This window comes from Rhinolophus sinicus, linkage group LG13 (genome assembly GCF_036562045.2).
Source record: "Rhinolophus sinicus isolate RSC01 linkage group LG13, ASM3656204v1, whole genome shotgun sequence".
In the NCBI taxonomy this organism is placed as follows: Eukaryota; Metazoa; Chordata; class Mammalia; order Chiroptera; family Rhinolophidae; genus Rhinolophus; species Rhinolophus sinicus.
This window is the reverse complement of record NC_133762.1, coordinates 46,654,063-46,671,843: the sequence shown is the minus strand read 5'-3', so window position 1 is coordinate 46,671,843 and position 17,781 is coordinate 46,654,063. Positions and strand designations below refer to the sequence as shown.

Below are 17,781 nucleotides of genomic sequence, written 5' to 3'. Positions count from 1 at the left end.
CTTCTATGATGTGTAAATATTGTAAATTTGTTACCAGTACATAAAATTTCTTGTACCTTTTCTCTGTTCTTGTGTTATGTAATTATTTGTTACATAAAATTTCTTATACCATAACATGTTTAAAAAATAAATGTTAAAATTCCTTTATAATACAAAAAATAAGTACCTAAATGTAAACAAATAAAAATTTGAATTAAAAAATTAAAATGAAAGATTTTTATTCCCTCCTGAAAGTTTGGGCCAAAAACATGGGTACACATTATACACGACAAAATATGGTATTTATTTTTCCTAGTCTTATTGCACAATCGCGGGCTTCTAATACAATGTTGAATTCTGGCATGTTGAGATTATGTGGCTAAGGCATCTTGAAAATGTTTAGGTCTAAGCTTTTGGACTCACAGACTCTTACATTCCAAAGCCTGCTCCCTTCTGGAGTGAACTCTGTCTCCTTTCTTATGGGTTTTGAAGGTGATTCTGCCTAAAAGGTGCTTTTGATTTTGGAGAGATGAGGGGGCAATGGTAGGATTCAAAGAAGAGGGTACAAGGAGCTGGCAGAATGTTTCCTAAGTCTGACAAAGCTTCTTCAAGGAGACATTCAGATTTCTCTCTAGCTCTTACAGTTGAGTCACTAGGATAGAAAAGGAAGAGATTCAGGGCTGAAACTTTGATTAAAAATAAAGGCTATAAACACTTTTCTGGACTGTCCTGTAGTCTCTATGACCTAAAGCAATTAATATAAAATCACAGTGATTCCATCAGTCCCATCCCCAAATTAAAGGTGCTTCCCTACTGGTAATAAGAAGCCAAACAGAAGGAAATATAAACAACAAATGAATGCTACTGGTTACGGTAATAGTGATGGATAAAACCTTACTAAATAATAAGTATTTTAAGAAAGAATTTGGATGTACAAACAAGAAAGTATGGGTGAATATCTTCTGAAAATTGAATGTTATGTCTTGGATTTATAAGAATGATAAGAGTGATCACTGGGTAGGACTACAAAAACACTCTACAAAAAGAAAGGCATGAAATAAGAACCCATGAATGCAGCACCTATCCTCAGACTTCAGAATTGTTTCTTTATTTGCACAGTGAAATGTATATTAAGGTCTATGTAATATTTAATAGATGACTAGGTGCCAGCTTCACCCCAGAACGCACAAGAGGTCTTTTTTTAGGAAGTGGCAAATTGATGACGTGGTAGATTTTTCTCCTCCCCACTGAAGTGTCTTCCCTCTTTGGTAGAAAGCAAGATGCCTGCCCATCTCACCACAGCTTAAGATGATCAATGACCTACCATGCATGAAGAAGCTCAGGGAAATAAAACAATACATTTTTTTTTTTTTAAAGAAGAGGAAGGAGAAAGAGATTAAGGAAACAAAGGAAAGTGATTTAACTTCTGAGCAACAGTGGCATAAGAATGTGGATAATACCTGGGTAAAGATTATTCACGTGACCAAAAATGAGTGGAGTGAAAAAACTTAAAATGTTTTCAATTAAAATACTGTATTGTACTGAAAGGCTCATCTAAAAGTGGAGGCATCTGTGCTGATATATCGAGTACCTTCTCTTTCCTGCATCAGTGCTTTATGCTTTACGCTCTGGTTACTGTAGCTTCTAAAATGTAGCCCTACAGATTGGAAATCACTGAACCCTGACAGGGAAAGAAAAGAGAAGCCCTTTGGCAAGATGTGATTTGTCTCTACAAACTGACAAATCACAGTCAGCCTGTTGTCTTTTCTTGAGGCAATACCTCATACCTGGCATGATACTGTCTACTCTAATGTTTTCCCTTTATATAGTATAATCGTTAACACATATTGTTTTGAAACAAAAATATATTGTCCATGCCTCACTTAAACTCTTCTTATTATTAATGTGTTGGGGGAAAAAAGTACACTTTCCTTTTTGGATTTAGTAAGAGCTTCAGTGAATTTCACTGAAGTGAAAAGAAAGACCTTGTTTGTACATGTAAAATAAAAAAGAAGTTAATTTTAGTTGGAATGAAATTTGCAACTTTTACTTGCTCTAAAATAGTTTTCTATTGTACTTAAGCAAATTTTGTCAACTAATTTTGGTTGTTAAGTGAATCATGTTCTAAAATTAACTTTGAGGATGTTATAAAAATAAAAAGTAAAAATTTAACCTGCAGTCCAATTGACCTAATATGTATTATATTTTCACCCAGGAACTCCAGTGTTGTGCTTGTTGTCAAAATATTCTATTTGAACCTACATATTTTTTCTTACATGCAATCCATTAAAAGACAAAAATAAAGCTTTCCAGTCCATGCAGAGGTATGAGAAAAAAGTTAGCAATGGAGAATCCAACTATAATGGGGTCAATTCAATCCATTCTCTTTCTATATAATGAGATCAATAGAAAAAAAAAGTAAGTACCTTAAATATCGTCTTGCGAAAACACAGACATGTTTAATTAAATGAATATATAAAATTCACACACACACACAGAACCAGAGCTACACATCACAGCAAGAAACCAACAAAAAAGCAGTGTGCAAAGCCAACATGTAGGGAGTGCATGAACACACAAAGGGCCGCAGCTGATTTTTGCACCTGGTAAAGCCATAATGGAAAGATCAGCAGGTCAGAAGCAAAGCGAATGAGGGCGTATGACGCAGGCATGCAATGAGGACACTGGAGGAGGCAAGCCACTGCACACAGACTTTATGGAGTTAATGTATGAAAAAGCTTACTTCATTTAGAAAGCTCACTAATTGGTCTACCGTTAAATAATCAGTTTTGTCTCCATTGCTGAAAAGAAATTTATTAGAAAAAGTAAGTTTTTGTATATGATGCTACAGTAGGTACGATTTACATGTTGACATTTGTTGATGATAATTCTAAACTTATTTTCTAACCCTGAGATAGCGGTGCATTCTTAAAATGGCCAGAGACTGCTTGTAAGGAAAACAAAACAAAACAAAACAAAACACAAAAAAAACCCCAACAACAGCAAAGGAAAGAAAACACTCCCACTAGCTCACAGAACACGTCTGCAATTCCTTTTTAGCATTATCAAAAGACATTATTTAAAAAACAACATGTAAGTCATCCATTTGAGATAACTGGAATGAATGAACTTTTTAACAACATAATAACATTCCAAATCGCATCTAGTTAGTTCACATAATGGGTTAATACCTAAAGGAGCAGGTTAAAATTGTAGGTAGTTAGTAAAGCCAATGCAAGGGGAAAATAAAGTTCCAGGTGCTGCCACTAACTTGTATAAAAGCTTCTCAAAAAAATCAGAGAGAACTTTTACACAGATAAACTAAGGGGTGAAAATATAACTCTGACTAGATATTCCTAGGTACTGTCAACACACTACAATAAAGTATTAGGACAAAAAATGTTTCAAAAAATCTAAAAGGACAAGGATAACATTGATAGGGCACTTTCTCATCAATGGAACTTACATTTTTTTAAAAAGATCCTCTATATCTGTCCGAGGACAAATTTTTTGTGTCAGTTCATAGAACTTTTCGTAAGTAAATGCTGCAGGCTCAATTTCATCATTCTGTAAAGAATAAAAGTGTGTCATACATCATGAAACATATTTTCACTTTGGAGGGGAAGAATCTACAGGCTCATAAAGCAAGGACCACTTGGCACCCTAGGGTCTTCATCTCTGATTCTTGTTGACAGAAGCCAGAAGGCCAACCTCCAGCCTGGGCCAGGCCAGCCATTAGAACACAACATGTGGAAATGAGCATTTCTGGTTATCATGCAGCCACGGTTTGTGTGTTCAAACCTCGGCTACAGCTGGTCCTGCTCTAGGAAACACCCCATAGAACAAATATAAAGAAACATTTCCTTCTTCTCTCCTTGAGAAAGAAAAGCAAGTGCCTGCTTAAAGGATGCTGAATGAATGAAGCCCAAAGTTTACTTTGCTTATTTTGTGAATTTTCACAAGAACATATAAAGGGGCTCAGGAGAACCTGTACGATTTTACTTTGCACACTGAAATCTATATTTCAAATAGGCTTTGTTAAAGCAGCAACAGGCTTAAATCTTTCTTGCAGTCAATAAATTCATTTTGGTTATTTTAAATCTGAAGGGCCATGAACACAAATGGTTTGTGTGGGGAAAGATGCTTCATCAAGTACCGCACAGCCGTCTTAAAGAACTGAATTTATTAGTCAGCTTTTCATGCTGACATTGTGCTTAAGTGAGGCAGTATTGATGGGCTTCCCTAAAGTAAGCTTTCCATAAACTAACTGTGTAAGAGCGTCATTTCCTTTTCTTAATAAAGTTGAAAAAAAATTTGAAGTACACTACCTAAATTTGAAAACATTGAGGTTAAAATGTCCAGAAAACAAAAAGAGGGAAGGAAGGAAAGTGAATGAAGAGAAAAGTAACTGTACTGCATGTGACTGAATCTAATTCTGAATCTAATTGAGATCAATTTAATATAAATAAGTTTGCTTATTACATAAGAGAACTTAAATAAACAAAATTGTTTTAGAAACACATTATTAAATTCATGAATACCTTTCCACTGGGAAGACCTAACTCCTTGAGTGCTTGAAAGATCACCTTTTCTGTTTTCCCCGATGCAAAGGTTCTAGTAATACTAGAGCAGAAAAGAAAGGGGGAAAAAAGGTTATTGTTAATTAATTCTGTTTTCGCTGATGCAAAGATCCAAGTAATACTAGGGATGGTGGGATGGGGGAGAAGGAAAAGGAAAATAAAATTACTTCTCATTTCTAGGTGTTTTTCATTTGTCAAAACAGTTCCTGCAATGTCCCCATGGTCACCAGCCTGTTGTGCTAGTGAGGCAACTGGATTCTAAGACAAGCCACCCCCCTTCTCCCCCCGCTGGGTGCTTGTGAATAAAAGAGACACTGGGGGATAGTACTGTTGCACAAAAACAATGATACATTCTGATGCTACCAAATTACTTTCTTGGGACAGTAGCTCTAGAAAAAAACCTCGTGTTGACCATATCTAGCCTTGGGAAGAAGGAGGGGGCCCCTTAGAACTCAGTCCATGACTCCGAATGCCCTTACCCTGGTGTCACGCTGCAGCTGATGTGCATTATTAGACACATTTTGTTTATTTGTTTGTTTTTCTAGCTAAGAATCCTTGAGCTACTCTGAAACGTCAGCTGCCTCAAGGATAGGGGAGTTTCTTATGAAAATGATAGGTGTGGGAGAGAGGGTAGGCAGGGGAACAATTATTCAGTATTTCAACAGAATCTTGGCACTCCCCTAAAACATGGTATTTTTGCACAAGGATGCTGCCTTCTAATGAGTCTGAGCATATTTCCTAACGATGATAAAAGTAGGAAAAAGAGACTCCCTATGATCAATCTATTGGTGACTCTCAGAATGAACGGTATGGGGCAGAGGGCTTGGCACCCTGGAATCCACACTTGGCTCTGGGCCATCCCTTAGCCACACCCAAAGGAGCCTTCAGTCACTCCCTGAGTGGTAATCTGTCACCACGACAACTTCAACTCTAAATCTGAAATCCAACCTCCACTTGAAGATAGAGCTTCCTTTCCTTTCTGTGAAGCTTGGCTTTCGAATGCCATCCCCGTGAACACGAGGATTTGTGACAGCGCCTCCCCACTCCCAACCTTGTCACCATTCGTGTTAAGTGGAAGGCAGGCTCCAAACGTAAGCACTGACCGCCCGTAAATCTTCATAAGTAGGAGAAAGTACCACTTCAACTGCAGAGTACAACTTCCCAAAATAGATCTGGAAGAGCGGACTTTGAGTAAATGAATTGTTATGTGTTCATTCAAAGCTTTATTGTTTTATACTCAGTCCAAGAATGCTTCAAGAGGTACAGTTTTAAGAGAGCTGTGAGATAGTTATATTCAAATATAGGGAGGCCTATGAATTCTCTTTAACAAATCTACAGACATGGTAGAGCACATGTGTTTGACATCCAGTAAAACGCTTTCTAGTGCAGTGGGTGCTATTTCCACATTTGCCTACTTCTCCAGAGTTCATGGAAATTGCATACATTAAATTGGGTTGAGAAGCAATTTATCTGACCTTTATAATACAGGGTGGAAGTAGTTATTCAGTATGTATTTTTTTAAAAGCATGTGTTAATGGGAGAACTACAGGCCCCCAGCAGGATTTGGGATGTCTGACACCCGTAATCAGGAGGAAACTCTTTGCATAGCAAATCAGGGGTATCAGCTAACTTGAGCTTCTGTTAGGTTTGAACAGGCCTGCAAAGAAGATGATAGGTGACTGACGTGGTCGTGAATGTAGCAGGTAGAGGGGCTGAGCCTTTCTGGTAAAACAGCACCTGGGTGTTGGGTAGGGGGTGGAACAGGGAGGGAAGAAAGAGTGTATAGGAACAGCATTTTTTGGCTAGGACTTGGTGAAGCGGCCAGAAATCAGAGGTAGAAGAAGAACACCTCATGGGAATAGGGAGGTTCAAGTATTTGTGGGAGACAAAGAACTTGAGAGAGAAAATAGCGTGTCTAGTGCCAGTACAGAGGGAAATCCACGTGGAAATATACTAGTGAGGGCAAAGTCAGAGCCCAATGACCTGACTGCATACAAGAGTCAATAAAAGCAAGAAGTGGCATTATGGACAGAGGGGCTCATGCTCAAGCCCATCTTTTCATGAGAGGACTTGGGCTGGGCATCCTCACCACCGATATGTGCACCTCACTCTATCAAAGAGACCAAACCCAGGGGGGAAAATAGGAGCAAGGATGTCAAACAGATCTCCCCTGGGTGATGCCTTTATCTTGCCTTTGCTTCAGGCACTTTTTGGAATGATTCTTGGGCTTTAAAACGGTTTCATTTAAGGGCAAGGGGTGGTTATAGAATGAAGGTGAACTCTTTTGAGATTCCAGTTGCATCAGAGGCCCAGCAGAATTCCATTTAATTGGGGTCCTGAGAGAAACACACTTACCACAGGCTGGGGGTATTTTAGACACCATCCTAGGGCATTTTATGGAAATGTAGAGTGTGTGAAGGACGATGACTTAGTCAAGTCTATATACAGCCTCATGCCCACAGAGCATAGCTTAGTACTTCATAGCTATTAGGTGTTCAGTTGAGTTTTTATTGAATCAAGTAAGCCACCTTTCCCAAAGGAAATGCTATAAAAGCAAATACCGTTAAGTAATACCCAGCCCTGGTTAACTTCCATGTCCCAGGGTACTTTACAGGTGACTAATACAGCAACGATCCTAGAAACTAAGGGGAGTCTCACTTTTTGCTTGCCCTCAACTGGTCTATAGTCTAATGGTTTTAACCATCTTTTGAAATCGTCAGAAAGGACTCATGAAAGTGAAGGCCCAGCAGAACCAGACCCTCCTCGTAAGCAGGTGAAGTCTTCACGATGTGAGTGGATTACGTAGGAGCTGGGCTGCCATGACCATACCGGAGGTCTCAGCCTTCTTTAACACAACTATCCCCTTCTAGATTTCTTCCAGCCTTAGCCCACAATTATTGTCTGGCTACCATTTCCCAAGTCTCTAGCCATTGGTTCCAACTCCAGATGGTGAAAGCACAGAGTGACATCCAAAGCTTTGATCTGATAAATTGAGTGTGAGTTTGTACATCTGAGAGAAAGACAGACTGCATAAGATTACGTACATAGAAAGAAAAGAGATGAGGGAGATAAAGGGTAAGACTTTCCTCATTCATCATTCCTGAAACTTCCTGGATATTAAATTTTGGTTAATGCTAAAGAGCAGAGGCCATTCCCAAGCGATGACTACCAAGCCAGATCCCCTTTAACATTATGCACACACACTATACTAATAGTTTCCATTTTAAAAGGTCCAGAATGATAGTGATGAAATGATATTTTTAACGTGTTTACTCTTCACATCCATTAAAACATTCAGAACAATTTCCACCTAGCCCTTGGCAGCTCATCCACCAGGAGATTTATCTGCTTTTTTCTGGCATGGTATCAATTCTCCATCAACTCTAATAAACTGCCCCCGAATCACAGATGTCTTGTGTCCACCACCTGTTAATACTGGCAGGCACCAAACAGCTCATGTCCAAGAGAGCTACGGAAGATGACAAAATATCTAGGCTATTTCTACAAAAAGAAAGGAAATAATTTTGTATATGAACATGCTAGATAAAGATGTTTGGAATCGGAAAAGCTGCCCAGCTCCCATAAGAATGGCTTGATTAGTCGGATACATACAAATGAAACCAGAGCTGCCAGTTATAAGTGCTCTGATCACAATTTATGCATTTTCTACTTTGTCCGTTTCCTGAATTTTATCTTGGAAAAAAAAGCAGGAAAGTAAAGTACGTAAAAACAGATCCAACTTACATCAGTGTAACACAGATTACACTGCTATCTGTGTTCTCTAAGTTTGAACTTATTATTACTTCAATACTAGTTTTAAATAAACAGTACTATATATTTGGCAACAGCTGTAGGACACTGGGCTATATTAAAATAATTGTCCTGCTATTACTCAACAAAGCAAAGGGTTTTAAATAAAATAAGGATCAGTGTCAAGTGATTTTGCCAACAACCATCAGTCAAGGATGCTAATAGGGCATCCTTTAAAACAGTAAAGGAGGCATAAAATTGACTTGCCAGTAAGTTATTAAATAAAAAGCAGAGAGTCCTACATATAGATTTGTAAAGAGCACAACAAATGCATGAGGTCTGTAACCCTCTAAGCCCTCAATAAAATGTTAAATAGAAAGAATACTTCCTAAGGTCTTTTTTATGATTTGTATGCTTTTTATTTTCTCATTGATCTTTCACTTGTGTCACATGGATACTTTAAGTTCATGATTGTTATAATACATGTGATTAAGAAAATTGATGACCTCTAGGCTAATTCTGTTAAAAGAATAATGTTGAGGGAGCATGAAGGTGCTCTCCTAGGGACGCAGAATGGAAGCTGAGGAGCAGAATCAAGTGACTGGGCAGAAAGGAGGGCCTAGAAGAGTAAGAATGGCACCGCGTGACCAGCACACCACTGCTCAGTCAAGTATGTCTACTCAAGTGCTACGCAGGTGGTGACTGCCCTGTAGCTCTGGGTTTTGCTGGGTTTCTTTGCTAACGTGGCACCCAGAGAATTCAACATGAACCTGAGGCTGGAGATTCCTAGAAGAGTGGGTTGGTATCTGGGGAACCTGTGTTTGATGAAGGTTGTGGGTGTAGGTTCATGAGTCCAAACACACTCCCGACCGCAGGTGGACAGCAGATACACTGGGGGCCAGTCCCGCTTCTGGAATTTCCATAAAGTGTTTACACAAACACCAACCAAAACGATACTAGAGAGTCTGGTAAAGAACTCCCATCACTACCACTGTAAGAGCTTCCAATGGTACCCACAAATCATCAGCAACACTAACACCTAAAAGGGAGGGGAGAGGCCAAAAAGAGGGGAGCAGGAGGACTCAGAGGGTAAACACATCAGCATACGTATTCAAGAACACGTGTGGAGGATGGATCTGCTTCATGTTCTCTTCACTCTTGACTCCACCCAAGCTTTACTGCCATTTTTCCCTTGTCACTGTTACCTTGGGCAGGGTGAGGAACTGATGGCCCTGAAGAGTGTGTGTGGTTCATGACAGTCCAGCCACAGAGCAAGGGACCAGAAGAAAAAGGAGACCAATGCCCTGGGCATCAGAGGGGCAACGAAGAATGAGCTGCACGGTCCAGGGGCGTCACCCTTCCTAAGACACAGCCCACGTACTCCCACTGCAGGTACATAATATAAACGTCTTTAATTTTAGCCAATGGTTGCTCCGGGCAAGTAGGTAAAAGGCACTGAAATCTTACAACCCCACCTATTTGAAGATTTTAAAAAATAATGCTACTTTTTCCAATGTTCTTTAACTTATAAGAGTAGAGTTGATGCTACTACCTATTCTGAAGAAATATGCAACTTTATGTCCATAAATGATGTTTACAAATTGAACACGGCGTTTGATGAAGTGATTCAAGCTAAGCTTCCAGAATTTTTTGTTTAGTTAAAGCAGTTTACAAGTACTCATGGAGAGCTCTCTCTTTGCTGTGGTGTCATGAGGGATGACACAGGGTGTGGAGGGCACACAGGAATGACAGACTTACCTCCTAACTGGAATTTTACCATTTGTGTTGGTCATAAATGCCAATTTCATCCAGCTGGAAAACAACAGTAACAACATTGTTTTAATATCTCTTAGGAGGGACAGCTTCAATCCAGGTGTGAACTTGACAAGATCATTCATTCAAACAAAGACCATTTCTTCTGAAAACCAGAGACAATTATACCGTGACATGAATTTATGGTTGTCAGATTTAGCAAATGAAAACACAGGACTTTCAGTTAAATTTGAATTTCAGATAAACAACAAATAATTTTTTTTACTATAAGTATGTTCCAAATATGCACAGTACATACTTATACTAACAATTTATTTGTTACTTATCTGAAATTCAAATTTAACTGGGAGTCCATATTTTCTTTGGCTACCCTAAACGAATTAGCAAATTGGGTGCTTGCACTGAGCAAAACAAATCGTCAGTACTTATTCTGTGATTCTTGCTCTTTAATAATCTACTAAGGTGATGAGAAATGCAACTGACAGAGGACCCATGGGGACCCCCCAACTCCCACCTCCCAGTGCAGTGAAGTACAGATCAAATGGGCATCTTCCTTAATTTGCAGTGGTAAGAGAGGTCCAGCAACTCAAACTGATAGCGAGCAACTCCTTGCTTTACCCAGGGTTTCAGGACACGTGGGGACCCAGGACATTGGTGCTAGGATGATTCTTAGCTAATGACTCCCATTCTCCGTTTCCAGTCAATAATATCCTAACAATCTGCACAATAGGATGATTTGGTAAAGTTTCTGTCTTAGGTCAAGTTTCGTAGGAGCACAAGTGACTGACAATATATTAAGGGGGCATTTTCAGTACCACAGGTGTGAAGGGAAGCAGATAGGGCAGCAAGAACACTTACGCAAGGTTGTGTTCTCAGCTGGAGCTTTGGCCTGACGCCCTGGGGAGCTCTGGGGCATGATTTACACCAGACTTGGTGTTAAGAAGGCTGGCCTTTTGTACCCTGATTCAACCCATCATTGGCCATGGGCTTCCCCCAGGAGGAGGGAGGAGAATAATCTCACAGGCACAGTGACTCCCCTTTGGCAGAGAGCGCTTCTCGGGAGAAGCGGGCAGGTGTGAGCCCTGATGAGCTAACCCTCACGGCAACTGGTGGCTGGGCGAACACCAGATCCATACAGTGATCTGAGAAGGACAGCAACAGGGGCAGATCAGATCTGCTGTCTAGACATGGGTGTGTGGATCACTCAGATGTCACTGGGCATTCCAAAGGTCTTTGAACTTTTGGGACTCATCAGTGCCCAAAGTCATAACATCAAAATGTCTGCTGGGTTGCTCTTTATTTTTAGAGAAACATGCCACCACGACTGTAGAGGAAAAGGAGAACACAGTGGCCAAGCTAGGAGTTACAGCCCAGAGCCCATACTCTTAGAGCGTCTGCTAAAGGGACCAGAGCAAGGAGTGAAAGCGCCTGAAGGACTGACGTCTCTTCCCACTGCCCAGCAGTCCAAGCAATTGCATCCTTGGTGTTGGGCCTGGTTGAGAGAGGCAAGGTCATGACTGCAATTTCTCAGCGTGGTTCAGTTCTGCACCTCACAACTGCCTGCCAGTGGCCCTGTGATTGCAGGCGGCCCTACTCCTTTGTGGATCACTGCTTTTCAATTTGGCTTTGGCTTTTGCTATGATATCCATTTGAGTAACTTACACGTCACCTTGAAAGAATGACTTGGGCCGGGTTAAAATCTTCCCCACAGTCCCCCCCCATGAATTTTGGATACAGTGAGCTGAGGCAAGGCTTGCTTTCTGAATTTCAAAAGACCCTTTGGGTCCCTGATTGTGTGGTAAATAGTCCTTGCGGCCAGTACTCCCTTTTTAACACAGCAATGGGAGGTTTTTCGTAAGTGCTTCTCCTGGCCACATTCCCCATTTCTCAGTCTCATGCAACAGAGGCAGGAGCACAACATGGCCCCAGTACAACAACACCCAACTGTGGCCGCAGGTACATGGAGCTTTTTATCAGCAGACTCAGTCTGAGGACACAAAAGCCAGTTCTTACAACCCAGAGGAGGCTGGGGGCGCTGAGGTTTAAGCACCTTGCTGCCATCAACCACTCCTTTCATACAGTCTTTGGGCTGTGGGGTTTATCACACACGCCTTGCTGGGTGATGTAAAGAATACAGGTATGTTTGGGTCAGCTTCCTTTTCAAGGTCAAGAGCATGGAGGGGAAGGCAAGCAAGACATTGTCTGGCCACATCCTAAGCCTCATATTCTAATCTGACCATTTGCTTGAGCGCAGACAAGCACAAAGGGGGATGCAGACAAAACTCACTGTTTCTTGAGGCATGTCATTGGACTGACATTGTTGGCTCTGAAGTTGTGTATGATTGATCTCAGGCCGTCTACCCATTGCTGAAAGAGAGAAGAAAAAGAGTTCGTGGTGAGTACATCTGTTGGAGCTAAACACGGTTTTTATTAGATAGCCTGTATCCATTCTGTGTAATAATCACATAAACTTTTATTCCCTTCCCGCCACACAGCCATCTTCATTTCACATGCTCATATTTTATTCTTTTAATAAACAGCTTTCATTCTTTCCATGAGGAATAACATGGCATCCGCAGTATCATTAAACACTGGGTTGTCACAAAGGAATGCTGCCACTGATCGACTTGTTAAGCCTTCTCTTTGCAACCTATTTAAATATAAGCCCCTTTTCAGTCACTGGCAATCTTAATCATTGCTAAGTAACATTATACAATACAAGATGACATATTTAGCTATTCCTATTTTAGATGATGAATAGGAATTCATCAATTCCTATTGATTCATCAATTTTAGGGATTCATCAATTTTATTGCGTGATTCTATTTCAATCTAAGAGTTTGTTACATATCTTACCTGTCTGTGTTTTCCAGCAAAGCCTTAAAAAGTAAAACATGCCCTGATCGCCAGGGTATCCAGAGGAAACAGCAACGTGCTTACATAATATCTGTATAAGGATTTGGACCTCAGTTTTAGTTCATAACATCACCACATGGATTTACAAGGAAAAGTGAAGGAAGATTGTGCATGGCAGTGAAGGAATTTGGGTCTCTAAAGTGCATTTTACTAGAAAAGGCTGGCCTGGGAGATAAGGTTAACTCTGTCCTTGGGTCCCATAACTGTGCCAATAAATGCCAAACCAAGTTGCTAAAATTAAAAATCACACTCTTGGCAAAATGTTTTGTACCAAATTAATCCTGAAAGTTAAAACAGAACTGGGACCTCCACACAAGCCGGTACCTTACCTTCTTTGGTTTATGGGTCTGACTGCTGAAGCTCTGTGCTGGAAAAGGAAACTATTTTGGAAAAGATAGTAATATAGACATTCATTCTACCTGCACTCTCCAGTATGGTAACCACTAGCCACATGTGGCTACTCAAATTGGAAATGAATCAAATAAAATTCAATGCCTCCATTAGACTAGTCCAATTTCAAGTGTTTAAAAGCCAACACCGGGCTAGTGCCAACCATAGTGGACAGAGCAAATGAAGAACACATCCATAATCACAGAAGGTTCTATTGGACAGCACTGCAAGTATTACCAGGTTTAACACAATCAAATGATTTAGTCACTGTAAGGGCCAGAAGCAATAACAGAGTTCTAGAAGTGTGTGTGTGTGTGTGTGTGTGTGTGTGTGTGTGTGGTTTTAATTTTAATTGTGGTAAAATACAGAGGGTGCCAAAAAATGTATACGCATTTTAAGAAAGGAAACAACTGCATTAAAATTGTAATACTCAATAGGTACTGATAACAAAAGATGAATCCATGTTACGTTTGACTTCTGCAATTACAAGAGGTGCTCAAAGTGGTAACCATCAGCGTCTAGACACTTCTGATAATGGCAAACTACTTATTGCTGACCAAAGTGTTAACATCTCTTAAAATGTGTAAACATTTTTTTGGTACCCCCAGTATACATAATATAAAATTTATCATTTCAACCATTTTTAAGTGAAAAATTCAGTGTCATGACGTGACATACACATTGTTGTACAACCATTTCTACCATCCAGCTCCAGGACTCTTTTCATCTTGCAAAAACGAAACTCTGTACCTCTGTACCCATTAAACTGCTCCCCATTTTTTCTCTCCCTAGTCACTGGCAACCACTGTTCTACTTTCTGTCTCTATGAACTTAACTACTCTAGGAACCTCATATAAGTAGAGTCATATAGTATCTGTCGTTTTGTGACTGGCTTATTTCACTTAGCATAATGTCCCCAAGGTTCATCCATGTAGCATGTGTCAGAATTTCCTTCTTTTGAAGGCTAAATAATATTCCATTGTTTGTATTACCACATTTGGTTTATCCACTCATCGGTTGATGGGCACTTGGGTTGCTTCCACCTGTTGGCCATTGCAAATAATGCTGCCGTGAACATGGGTGTACAAATATCTCTTCAATTTTCGGCTTTCAGATCTTTTGGATATATACCTAGAAGCGGACTTGTTGGATCATTTGGCAATTCTATTTTTAACTTTTCAAAGAACTACCATACTGTTTTCCAGTATGGCTGTAGCATTTTTTATAATCCCACCAACAGTACACAAGGGTTCCAATTTCTCCACATCCCTGCTAACACTTGTTATTTACTTAAATGCTTTTGATAGTAGCTATCCTAATGGAGGTGAATCTAACAGAATTTTTGCTTTCCTCTTTGTACTCTAATCATACCTAACAGCTTCCCGAGGGAGGACTTAGCAGCTATAAGGGGTAAATTTCCTTTCAAAACTAGAAACAGCCATTTTCTGAGGGCTGTAAACAGCACTGAAAGCCTCAGCAAGCATGACAGTGAGATCAGGATTCTGAGGGAGGAGGAAGAAATGAAATAGTACCATTAAAGAAATGCCTCAATTATTTTCATCATCAGACTTCACTTCCTCTGTCAGGATAAATATGGGACTGCAACTCCCCGAGGACTATCAAATATCCTGTTACTGGTCTAACAAACCACAGGCCCACACAGTTTCCCAAGAGGAGACAGAAAAAGCACAAATAATTCATTGGCATTAACTGGGAAGGATTTTCTCAACCTGAAGGCTTGGTATGTGTTCCAAAACACAAAACAAAGTCCATGGTTTCCTAGGACAGAAAAATGGACAATTTCTGAGACTGTTCACTGGCTTTTTCTGATCATTCTAATTTAGTTTAATTCTAGAAATAGATTACAGAAACACTGCGTTTTGAGGAGGCTTCAACAACTTCTATCCATCGTTTGAAAATACGGCTGGTAAAGAATCTTGTTTATTGTGATGGAAAGGTCCCTAAGAGTGACCTTTGAGGTCATCACCCCAGTGACAGCATCCAGGCTTAAGTTAGTAAAAAATGCCACTGGAATCGTCATAAGCCCTGATGCACCCTGGGAGGGAGGTTGCTGCTTCATTCTTTGTGATGATGAAAGTGAGGTCAAGGGCTTTCCCCAAGGTCACAGACCTACTGGCTCAGGGCTGAAAGGCAAGAAGAACACTGTAGTATGCCATTCACATCCGGGATATTTTCACTTAATGGCTGTTTACAGATTTCTCTCCATGACGTGGGAAAGTCCTATCAGACCTTTCCTTCTCTTTATTATCTTTCAGGTAATGTACACCTAGCATAATAAGGCCAAAAGACTGTAGGAAATATGTTAAGCATTTTGCTCTTTTGCTTTGTTTTCTTTTTAACATAAAATAGATGAAATGCCAGCAGGTGTCAGCAGAGTCTGAGAGTCTAGTTGAAAAGTTGTGCCAGCAGTGAACTAGATGCGTATAAACCTCTTTGAATGTTTTCAGATTAACAGAAGCAAAACATGTGACTGAGATATGTTTTTCTGGACGGCCGAAAACAAGTACACATGGGAACAGTCTACAGAAGGCCCCGAGAGGTGCATCTTCAAGTCTCAGGCTCCTTGTTTCTAGCAGGATCAGTCACTGACACAGGCTAAGCACATACATTGGTTGGATGGTGACACTCTCCTAATATGATTCCAACCACTCTGGGCACCTTCCCTCATCCTGGGTGGGCATATGTAACCCGGATGCAGGGGACCCAGCCCACAGGAGCGCTTCGCTTTGGCTCTGATGTCCAAATCGGCAGCCTCGGCACTTCCCTAGCAGGTTGTAATTGTTACTCTTCTCCAGTTTTTCACTCTTTTCCAATTTTGTCTAAATTAACTTAAAGCTTATTTCAGGCCTTCTAAGGAGAAGGAAAACACGGTGCTTCAAGGGACTCTTGAGAGCTTGTGCTGGGTCGTTTGGGGGTAAAGAAGGGAGGAGTAGGAGCTGTCTTTAATTCTCTCCTGGGAACCTTCAACTTCTCCTCTGGGACGCCTTCAACTTATTTGCCCCATGCAGGCAGGGTCCATTTTCCAGACAAATGGCTGGTCTTCACCCTTACCCGTCTCCTTTGTCCTCAGCACACGAGGACTGTCACAGACAAGAGTAATCCCTTTCCCATATACAATTCTTTTCCCAAAAAGAAATGTATAGAGACACCAATGTAACAAAACTAAACCAAAAAAATATATGAATTTACACAGAGCATAAGTTTCACTTTTTTCCTTTAAAAACACTTGTTAGGTTGTTTTAAGGTTATGAAGGTAATATTTGATTCCCTTGGTAGAAAAATGAAAGCAAAAAGTGAATATCGCCCCAAATCCCTTTAGCATAAAGTCCTAACTTAATGCTGTGGATAAATTCTGTGACGTTAAGTGAAACAATGCATAACGAAACCAATTTTACCATAGGCTAATTGATATGAACAAGAGTTAAGTTCCTTGGGCATCTCATCAACGTAATAACAAAATGACACTGAACAAAATGTCCTGTTATTCAAGGTCTTGCTGTACTGCTATGAAGAGATAGCCACTGACAACATTCTGCTATTTGTCCTTCCAGCCTTTTTCTATGCATATATAGATTTGTCATTTTAAACAACGATTATTATCATTATTATACAATCAGCATCACTTCAGGCAGAATTATTCTTCCTTCAACTCAAACTTATGTCTAGATTTTGTTCCAGAAGCATTTTTTTTTTCAGTCTTTAGCCGAAGAGGCGTATTGTCAAAGCAAAAAATAACAGACACCCTATGACTCTCTCCAAGTTTGCTATGTAATTTTCTCCCAAGAGAAGACTCAGTGGCATCCTCCCTAATCTTTTGGTGTCTGGCTCTTTGTTGCCAGAGAGGTGACTGGTGGAGCTGGTGGAGGCATCTTAACTAAGTCTGCTCAAAAGTTAACTAGAGGCTTCCTCCTTAAGGGACCAGCAGCGTCGGAATCACTTGGGAATTATTAAAATGCAAATTATCAGGCTTCATCTATTAAATGTCTCTAGGGCTGGGGAACAGAAATCCGTGTTGAAATGAACTTTCTAAGTGAATCTTCTGTAAACTCACTTTTAAGAAACTCTGTTCTAAACCCGCACCACTCCAAGGGGTGGCTCCTAGATCTTTAGCATCGACGTGACCGGAGAGCTGGTTAGAAATGCAGAATCTCAGGTCTTATCCCAGACGCACTGGAACAAAATGTGCATTTAATAAAGTCCCAGGTGACACCTGTGTACATTCCGTTTGAGAAGAACAGTCTAGGAGAGGGGTCCCTCCCAACTCAGAGCATCTCCTTCCATTGCCCACCTGGGAAGATCTGGGTTTGGTTTCCTAAGGGAGGTGAAGGTTTCCTGTGGTGCCCTCAGCTGGAATATGCGATCTTCTAGTAAG

The 17,781-nt window shown here is 40.4% G+C and overlaps 1 protein-coding gene across 9 annotated transcripts in view; it reads right to left on the bottom strand.

Annotated features, from left to right (window-relative positions):
- PLCB4 (phospholipase C beta 4) overlaps positions 1-17,781 on the bottom strand; it is a 398,844-nt gene that overhangs the window by 95,212 nt on the left and 285,851 nt on the right. For all 9 annotated transcript variants that reach the window (XM_074318158.1, XM_074318162.1, XM_074318160.1 and 6 more), the window contains 5 exons: positions 12,370-12,449; positions 10,068-10,121; positions 4,521-4,602; positions 3,446-3,546; positions 2,723-2,780 (listed from right to left, as the gene is read on the bottom strand). In XM_074318158.1, the coding sequence (XP_074174259.1) occupies positions 2,723-2,780; positions 3,446-3,546; positions 4,521-4,602; positions 10,068-10,121; positions 12,370-12,449 (375 nt within the window). The remainder of the gene's footprint in view (positions 1-2,722; positions 2,781-3,445; positions 3,547-4,520; positions 4,603-10,067; positions 10,122-12,369; positions 12,450-17,781) is intronic.